Source organism: Numenius arquata, chromosome 9 (genome assembly GCF_964106895.1).
Source record: "Numenius arquata chromosome 9, bNumArq3.hap1.1, whole genome shotgun sequence".
NCBI classification, from domain to species: Eukaryota; Metazoa; Chordata; class Aves; order Charadriiformes; family Scolopacidae; genus Numenius; species Numenius arquata.
In genome coordinates this window covers 18,105,391-18,115,725 of record NC_133584.1, presented here as the reverse complement: position 1 = coordinate 18,115,725, position 10,335 = coordinate 18,105,391, and the positions used below count along the sequence as shown (strand labels likewise).

General features: G+C 41.9%; 1 protein-coding gene across 3 annotated transcripts in view; it reads right to left on the bottom strand.

Moving 5' to 3' along the window:
* Positions 1 to 407: 407 nt before the first annotated feature.
* PID1 (phosphotyrosine interaction domain containing 1) overlaps positions 408 to 10,335 on the bottom strand; it is a 91,969-nt gene continuing 82,041 nt past the window's right edge. For 2 of the 3 annotated variants that reach the window (XM_074153536.1, XM_074153537.1), the window contains exon 3: positions 408 to 2,386. In XM_074153536.1, the coding sequence (XP_074009637.1) occupies positions 1,910 to 2,386 (477 nt within the window). In that variant the 3' untranslated portion in view covers positions 408 to 1,909. The remainder of the gene's footprint in view (positions 2,387 to 10,335) is intronic. The other variant, XM_074153538.1, reaches the window with a different exon arrangement.

Sequence of the window (10,335 nt, the reverse complement as noted above, 5' to 3'; positions counted from 1 at the left end):
TGCCAGCCTGTTTTATTCCCCATCCCACCATCTAACGCCACACCTGAGCCATTCTGCAACTTCTCTCAGTAGGGCAAGATACTGCTCCTGCTCAGCAGACTCCATTTCAACTGGCCAGGTGTGTGTGTGGGGGAGTATCTCTGCCACCTCCTGCAAAGCAGAAATTACATATCATGTCCACACACAGCAACGTTAAAAAAAAAAATCTCCCAGCAATAATTTAACTAAATATTTAAAAGCAAATAATTTAAAAATACTAAAGGTAATTCTCATGGAGACTGATGTAATACTAAAGGAAAATAAATAAACATTGTAATTCCACTAAATGAAAGGAACACAGAACCCACACATATAAAAGAAAACCACAGAGTTTGCATTGGAAAGACAGCTTAAAACTCCCAAGCTTTAACTCAAAACATTTTTTTTTATTAAAGTACGAATGTATTTATGCTGGAGAATAGTTTACATACATTGTAAAGCAACAAGCATATTTTCAAGAGGTGTGGGCCCTCCTCAATATGTCTCCATGCTCAATCTACATGCTTTAACACTGGACTCACACATACACTCTCACATACAAACATAGAGACCCACAAAACACAGACATAGAGCTATCTGTTTTGATTAGCTTTCTTTTAAGGCTTCTGTAAGGTGCCCTAGTGCCCCTAACATTACCATAATTATGAACAAAACTGTATAAACGAGCAGCATTATTTGCAAACTATTGATCTGCTCTCAGCCTTAAAAAATATCAAGTGAAACAAGTTTTTCCTTTTATTTGAGTTTTATTAAACATCTGCATTTAAGAAAGGTATGACTGTATATCTGTGAACAAGGAACAACATGGGAATCTTAACATGAGCTTCTCAACGAGAACAGATGTTCAAACCTGACTCCTAAGGGACCGTTTCCTTTGATCTTTACAGTAACGCAGCCCTGGCCGTGCAACAAGGCACTACCAGCTCCATCCCGCCAGGGCCACTCGACCAGCAATGCAGCGATCAGTAACACGGAGTTGAGGCTACCACGCTCATATCACTTCAGACCTGAGGTTGATGAGAAGTCACAGTTCAAACACTGACAGACCCAAGTGTCCCTCAACTCTTACCAGTGAGTCCCCCTCCTGCAGATCACATCAGGGTTGGAAAATGCGCAGATCGTGGTGCTGGCTCGCTGTACCCCTAGCCATGGTGGAGTATTTTTGCCCACCCCTTTTTGGTATCCTGCAGTATATAGTCTGAAACTGCAACTACTGGTGTTGGGTGAAAGACATGGCAGCAGGTATATTAAGAAAATAGGTACAATGAATAAAATAAAGGATAGCATATGATATAATGTGTACATACAAGCATCTTCTTTTGTTTTTTATCTGTGACATGTGAATTAACTGCAGAATGTCAGGCCATTAGTCTAAAAGGCTATGTATGGCTGTCTTAGCCTATGTGTGGTCAAAGGATTTTTGTGATGCATCATGGAGAAAGATTCTTCAGGAACCACTAGGGCTTTCCAGGTCTACTTGCTCTTGTGCATCAGCATCAGCCCCCGGCTAGGAATGCCAGAGGAGCAACTAATAAAATTGCCTGACCAGTCTTATAAGAGAAACAGGAATGACTCTACTTCATGGTATGCACCTGAACTACAGAGATGAGAGAGGGACAGTGATGGATGGGTGAGAAAGATGGGGCAGGGAGCTTTTTTCTCATTTTTACAACAGCAGCAGATTTCAATGTAACGTAATTACTTTAATGATGCATATCTGTAGGTACTAAATTGCTCTTTTGATTTAAAAAGCTGGTCAGACAAGTGTTTGGCAGTCCTTTCATTCCCCAATTTCAATTGTTGCTTATTCATCTATCAGCTCTCATTCCCTAGGCCATTTCTGCCTTTGCTGAACCGTGAATGAGTTCAGTCAGCCATCGTCAGATTCAAATTCATGAGACACTTCCTCTGATGAGCTGTTCCTGTGGATCCGGCCATCACTTTTCATGCTGTGAAAAGTCTTCTTAAAGGCCTCCATCATGGCATGGGCCAGCTTCTTGGCCTCCAGCTTGCTCTCACACTCTACAGCATGGCAGTCCATCTGGTAGGACAAGTCATCGTTGATCTCCCGATAGACCCAAGCAAAGATGTTTGGGCTGACATTGTGGTCAGCAGTGCAGTAGGCTATACGTGCTACCTGAAAGGTATCCATGTGGACTGTTGCCTCGCCTTTGAGGTCCAGATGATGCAGCCAGACTTGGAAAGGTCGAATTTCCAGAAGGGCGTTAGCTGGGTAAATATCCTCCCTGGCGAGCATGTGCTTCTTCCATAATTCAATGACTGGTTTCTCTGTGCAGCCTGACAAAAATTGCATCCCTGTTGTGGAAACCTTACCCAAATATGTAACCTGCAAAGAAGAGCAAAGATAGGTGAAACACAGAGAGCAGACTCTGGCCTTGTTTTCTGCCACCCCAGGGAACTTTCCTTTTTCTGGAAAATACAAGCACCCCACTGCCCTGCAAACTCCCCAGTTTCCCCATCATCTTCAGTAAAACAGTTTTCAAACTGCTTTCCACATATTTACTTTTTCAGATGATGACTTCACCATTCAAACCCAGGTGTTAAAAATGTTCAGTCTCTGAGTTTCAAGGGATTTTTCTCTCTTCAGCTCCCCTGGAGAGCCCAGCTTTAGAGCCCATAATGGTATCTCTAAGCTCATGTTAGCAAGTCTAAGTGCCAGCGGAGCAGGCCCCAGGTAGCTATGATGCTAACCACTTTTTTTTTTTTCTTTCTGCTTTATTCAGACTATTTATTTATATCATATTTCAAAGATTAATATTAGGGAGACTGAGACATTGTCAGTTTGATAACGCAAGGCTGCAGGGGTCAGAAAAGCTTTATCATGGCAGAGGATTTTAAAGTGTTTGAATGTTTTTTTTTCAAAATGATCCTGTTTTTCCACCACTTCTGCTGTTTCTACTGAAGTATTAAGCCAGGAATGGCTCAAAGCTATTCAAAACTCTATCTTCGAGCAAGGCTGAGACATTTATTACACCAGTTTAAGAAAATATGCTGTTAAAAAAATCTAGTAATAAATCTATGTTGGTTTAATCACATCATCTCTGTGCTTTTCTGTCTAGCTCTTTTGAGAAAATATCCTGTTACCCAATCTGCAAGGGAAAGCAAGGTGTTTTTAAGCACCCTTACTGTCTTTTGTTCACCAAAAATTAAATTCATAAGGTGGTCCATATCAAAATTCTGTATTAAGCCTGTGCAGAAACATTCCCCTAAATCTGTGCAGCTGCTAAGTAGGCTTTCATCCACTTACAGCTGAACGGAAGATTATTTTATCTGGGAGAAGGTATTTTCTCTGGAAAAGACAGATCAACACCACATAAATACAATTATGCAGATTATTCTATTTATTGCTGTTGTCAGAACAGTGCATTTAAGAACAACTATATGAAAGGAAAATTGCTTCTAATTTGTCTCTTGCAGCAGTAACATCTTGAGACAGAATCTTGTGCCTCTTGCTTGGTGTCTTACAACCTCATGTGCATTTTACTCAGGGCATTTGGAAAAAAAAAAAAGGTAATTACATGCATTTTCCAAACTAATTTCTTCAAAATTCTGTATTAAGCACATAGTATCAGCTATTTTTATTTTGTATATGCTTTAAGAAATGCAAAGAAAAAATATGGGATTTCCACATTTAAACACATTAAAAGATCATACCCACAAGGAATACAGGATTTGTACTCCATGCAAACAAAAATTTCCACAAGAAAAATATTTTGCTGCAAGCTTCATAGGTTTTGTTAAACTCAGAGAGCTAAATTAAATCATAATTAAGGAAAAAGCTTACAAAACATTATTGGAAGTCCGTGTAGCTTAATCACGCCTGCCAGAAAAGCAATTTCATAGCATTGACATTTCAAAATGGGAAGTCTTATTCTTTGCCTATAAATATTCATGCTTTGCACTGGGAATACATTAAATCTTATAAAGCTTTATATTTTTTGGAACAGTCGGAAACACAACAGCTAGAACAGTTAACAAGGCAAGATCTACCAGTGTTTTGCTTTATTTTATTTTATTAGCGATGAGAGTTGAGTTCCCTAAAGTACCGTAGAATAACTTAAAACAAAACCTCAGAGCTCATTGTGCCAACTAAACACATACAAACAGCACATACAAAACCAAAGAGGAAAGTGTCTGCAATATTCTAGGGGGTATTTCAACATATATCCACAGTCATATTGCTTTGAAAAGATCAAGATCAGTGTGCAAATTTGCACATTCAATACATTCTCTGTAGGTTCGCTCAGCACCGTTCCATATTCACAGGCCAGTTAACAAAAGACTAACACACACTGTTAATTAACCAATTCAAAGCCCATTGCTAACAGAAGTCCTTCACTGACTTCAAGGAGATTTGCACAAAGCCTTAAAACCCTGAGGAACAGAGAATTACTGTCTCACTCATGCACTTTGTCACTGCCCAAACACAGTTTTGAATCCCCAGCCGCAGGAGAGATGCTGCCATCACTGCAACATTTTGTCCCCCCAGCCGCTGTTTGGAGAGGACCGGTATCACTTGGAGCAGGCTGAAATAAGCCCCTCTCATTAGTGCACAACAGTCAATGCAGGGAATTGTTTCATTATGTTCTTGCCTGCAAGAGAAGGCTGTTGACAGCATGTGAGTTGCCCTGCCACAACGGCATGAGGAGTGGGAAAGGAGAGGAAAGCAAAGGCAGCTACATCCCACTTAAGAAGCATTAGTACAGGTCTTCCCAGGCAGTTAGCGCTGCTGAGGCCCGTGCTGCAAATTTGCCCCCAGCACACAGAGCATCAGCTTCTCAGCACAGATGACTCCCAGGTGACACTCTGAACACCTCCGGCAGCTGAGGATCAACACTGGAGCAGGTTGTCACATGGGAGTGTAAATTGAGTTTCAAGTTCTCTCTGTTCCTTCCCCGCCACTAACTGCAACACCCTGTTGGCCATCAATCCACACATGGCCTCCCTAAGTGTGAAGTTACAAAAAATAATGTATTTCCTTACAAATAAAGTATTTGCATTTTATGAAGAAAAGCACTGAATTACTCTGAAAGCAGCCAAGGCAAAAGTAACTAATAAGAAGGATGGGATGACAGCTTGTTTACCAACATGGGATGCAATGGTCTGACTTACTGTCCCAGTTCTGTCATAGCATAACTCTGTAGGAATCTTTAAAAGTTGCTTCCTTTAACACCACTTTGTATCTCCATTATATAAATTTCATTTTCCTTTGAGGACACATTCATAAATATTTATAAGGTGCTTAGACATTACAACAAGGAGTTCACAGGAGAGAGAATATGCGCTATGTCTTTCACAGAAACATCAGCAGCTACTAATGTTGTTATTTTTTGTTTCTTTTTAAACAAATTATAATTTTTTTCCTAGTTGAGATACAAGCATTTCACAAGAGTAGCATTACTGAAGCTCTTAGTGAAGACAGATGTCTGACATTTCATCGTTTCATGGTCCCCTGCTAAATACAGAACAGGGATACAGGGGCTGGCAAGACACCTCAATTATTTGACACAAAAAAGGCAGCATCCTGTTCAGAACAAATTTTTCTTCATGATTAAATATCATCTACACATTATAATTACATATTAATCCATCTGAAGCTGACCAATTTAGTAACTTCGATATTAAGATTTGCATAATTGCAGGGACAGTACCAGTATGAACTAAAACTGGCAAAAAATAGATTTATAGGGCACTTCTCCCTGAGCTCTCAGTTACAAGGTTATTCCACAAGTGATGCTCCCTGCATTTTGGCTCCTACCTCATCATGTCTCACAGCACATCCACCTTTATTTAAATGCCCAGAACCACTGACCACACATAGCATTAAAGCTATTACAGGACAACCATCTTTCTGTCTGATTTCCAAGTTTGCCAACCAAAGAACAGATTATTTCTTCCATTATCAGATGGAGAAGAAAATTATTGTGAGGCAAGAATTCCCACTGGTGCCCTTTTCCATTAAAATCAATGGTGTCTCACCAGTGTGAAGCCAGCAAGAAGAAGAAAAAGAAAAAGAAAAAGAAAAAAAGAAAAAGAAAAAGAAAAAGAAAAAGAAAAAGAAAAAGAAAAAGAAAAAGAAAAAGAAAAAGAAAAAGAGAAAAAGAAAAAGAATTTAATCTTTAATACTTGTAAGAACCAGATGTGAAGGCCACAGAAAGACATAATCACCATAATTATTATATTATTATTATTATTGCATATGCAGACACACATTGAAGAAGTGCCTGAACAGAATCAACTGAATAGCCTTGAATAGCCTTACTAACTAGAGGGTAACCATTGACAAGGACTGGCAATAGCCACAGCTCAGGATGAAAGCTGCATCTGTGATAATACAGCTCTGACCACCAGCCAAAGCTCATCAGGACTGAACAATGCTTTTCCTTCCTCTGAAACACTGGACGGAGGCCACTTGGCAGCAAACATTAGTCCAGGACGATGACTTATTTGTGACAGCATGGCATGTCCTATAGCAAGTGTCATCCTATACAGAGTGAAGCCAGTAGCCATGTTACCTCCCCTCTGCCCTTAGTGCAAGGCAAAGTAACCACAGGTTGCTTGTCATTTGTAAATTACGATCAAACTGTTGCAGCCTTTGCTTGTTTTGAACACTACATTTTAACAGAAAAGAATGGAAAAGCCATCTCAATGCCGCTATGTTAACATTAAGCATTAAAGGCATTTCATATTGTATCTTCTTCCAGGGCTAAGAATATATTTCTTTATGGCACTTTCAGTACTTTGGTTTGTGTGTTCTGTCTTTCCCATGGATTTCTGGAAGATACAATTTACAACAACTTTTTGTGCATGTTAAAAATTATCCACATTCTTTCCAGCCTTTCTATGGCAAACTGGCATTTTCTGTCTGATCCTTTGCTCCCTGGCAAGCCACTGTCACCCAATATGACATAAAATACACTTGTGGTTTCAGCACTTCTGTGCTCGCAAACATTCAAACCTTTAGCAAAAGGCAAGATACTCTGAAGAGCTCCTTATTTCACCCTAGAGACTTGCCAAGACCAGTGTCAGTATGACAAAACTGTCCTGAACAGAAAAATGCTGTGCCTTTGCCCCTTCACAACACAGCTACAGCCAACTGACATGTAGAGATGTCTTATGTCAAAGAACATGAAGATTAATTGATGTCATCTTTCATGCACTGTCCTGGGCACACAAAAACATCTGAGTCTTCTGACGTTGTTTTCAACCCCTTCAGTCAACTAATATATAGTGAAAATACCTTTTAATAACTAGGCTCAAGAGCTTACCAACTTTGAAAAGACTCCTATAACAGCTGCCATAGTCATTTTCACTTCTAGCACAGCACGATTTGTCAGAAATAATAAGGGGGCGTTACTTTCCATGCTCAATTCTTTTATTTATCATTGACCTCACATTGTTTACTTGCAGCCCATATGAGACAGAAACCAGCTTAGCTCCTGCATGTGTTGATCCCCTACAGACCGTAAGTCCCTACTGCTCCCAACTCACAAGCCTCAGCTGGGCACTGAAGTTAGGCGGCCAAATTTCTCTTTTTCCCTCTGTTCCCTATCCCTGGTCCACAGACAAACATTGCTCCAAGCAAGCAGATCCAAGTTGTAAAGGTCTGCAATTATTACATTACATGAGAGCAGATACCCTCTTGGCACAGGAGTCTGGCATGGGGACACATATGCACACAGGATTCTGTAATAGGTGACTGTCGCTTTCATCAATCTTTGTTTTAAAATAGACATTCTTTTAGTCTCAAATCTGGTCTAGTTGCAAATGACTATGTTTGATCCTAGACAGTAAGATTTTCCTTACTTAAAGGTGAGGCAAGCAGAGGTCATGAGCCATTTTCCTCCTGAAACTTGCAAAAATATTTAAGAGGCATACAGAGGAGACTTGAAGAAAGGAGCAGCCAAAAGCAGGTTTGGAGGATGCATGTGTTATGAATTGCCACTGGAACACAGACAAACATGCAGATACTCTCTGGGTTAGTGATACAAAAAGCACACACAGGACAAGAAAGCCCAAGCTTCACCCAGCCTCCATGCATGTATTGTCAAGGTCAGAACAAAGAAAGCTCAATCTCCACATCGTTACCAGGTCTAGAAAACACTGTGAGAAGCTGCTGCTCAGAAAACCTATGCTCCGGCCACCCTGTGCCCCAGGAGCTGAAGCAGCCGGCCACACCACTAGGCACTGGGCTTGCTGAAGCCCAAAGCTGTCTGAATACCGCCCCATATGTTCCAGTGCCTCCAAAAGGCATCAGAAGATTGCATTAGATATGGCACTGGTAGATCCCAAACATCACCTCATAATAAGAATATAAGAAAAAATAAGATTAAAAGGGCTTGTTTCCCCATCATCACTGCCACCTGGAATACCTCCCGTTCACACAGCATGCTACCTTCCCTTTTCTGGTCACAAAGCTTTGGAAAGATTCTCCAAGAAGAGCCCTGGGTAGCCTAGCAGGACCCACCAAGACGCTTGCTGGTCTCTCAGGGCCAGGGGATGCAATGCAGCATTTGGAAAGCCAGCCAGGAGACAAGGTGGCCGGCGAGGAGCTTCATTGCAATGGCGGCACGCACAAAGCCGTAGTGCCTCCCACGCTGAGTGGCCAGGGAGGGTCAGGGCTCACCAAAGGGTGGCACAGCTTTAAGCACTGAAACTGGAATTTTTTATCCACAACAAAGCTAGCATGTGAGCAGAACAGGCTTGCAGCAGGCTCAGTCAGTCACGGCACATCTTTCATTTCAGTAAAAGCAAATTTGACTGTGGAGTCATTTGCAATATCTGTAATTAACACCCCCAGCTCCTGGTGCAGAGGGAGCATTCTGTGCCAGCCAGGGTGCCCGTCTCGCTGCCCCACCACAGCAGCTCGGCTCTCCTCACCCTCAGGCACAGTGACTGTGCCTCAGGCTGGCGGCTTTGGGATTTAGGGCCAAGAACTGCTTTTTGGCCCTGGAGGAAAAACAAAAATATCCCAGACATTCCACTGGATCACTGAGCAAATACCAGGAACTGCATTCAAGCAATATTTGCTTAAGTAAGACCCAACAAACTAACTCAGTTAAGGAAAAAGGCTGCACAGTTTCCCTCTGCCTGTCACTGCTTCCTCACCCACACTGCCTGCCGACCAGCCAAAGCCTTCACAGCGAAAACACAAGGGTCTTTGTGGGAACCGCAGGGCTCCTCAGCACAGAGAAATACTAAGTAAATGCAGTAACACGGCTTACAGAAATATGTGAAGAACTTTTATTTTGGAGATGAAATTCAGAGGGAGAACAGACTAGCTGGTCAACCATTTAATGGAAAATAACCATCAATTCTGACAGCTGCCCTCTGATTTAGGAGGCAGGGAGGAAAAGATCAGTAGTTAATATCTGATTTATTCCAAGGAATCAAAGAATGGCTCCAGAAAAACCTGGAAGTGTCAGCACCTCTTCAGCAGTTAAGTCAACAGCCAATATCTGACTCCTTTAGTGGGAACAAAGCTGAACCCAAGTCTTAAAACAATGCTAAAATTCCCCCTTGAAAACAAAAATAATAAATAAGCCCAGCAAGAAATGCATTAGACTCTTTACATCTTCAGAACTCCTTTGGAAAAACTACCACTGGGAGCAGCTGCTGCTCCTCCCCTCCCTCCCTCTGTCCCCACAGCCATGCTCGCAGCAGCCCTCCCCAGGTGCCTTTATTTTCCCCTGTGTTTCTGAGCTGTGACTGTGCAGCAGATCCTGCCTTAGCTCAGCTCCAGGAAGAGTTCACCACACAAGTAAAGTGTAAAGTGATAGTGCAGGGCAGTCACTTTGGACATAACTCAATCCTCCAACTAAATGCTTTTAAAGGACGCAAGAGCCCTGGTTATTTTTAACCCATTGTTATTATTCCAGGTTTTACAGCCTCCATGCTTCCAGGTAGCTCTAGCAGGTGAAGGAGTTGAAGCACTGTGAAAATGCCTTTTCCTGAAACATGGTCACCCCCAGGAGAAAGAAAAACATATCACAAATTTCACTGCTGCTTCTGAGCTAGCCTAAAAAAGCCCTTTAACATGGCAGCAGGAAGAGCAGATGAGTTACTCTGGTCCAGGGTGGGTGTCCTAATGTCCAGCTCCACATCTGCCAGGGCATCATCTCAGGCATGGGGCTTTTCTGACAGAGGGCACAGCTCACCCACAAAGGACCTCTCATTGCTCAGACACCAAGCAGGACAAACACTCCAGGGACTGCGGACGACGAACATCAAGCACAGGGCACATCTCTGAGATCTTGTCCCAGCTCTAAACGAGAC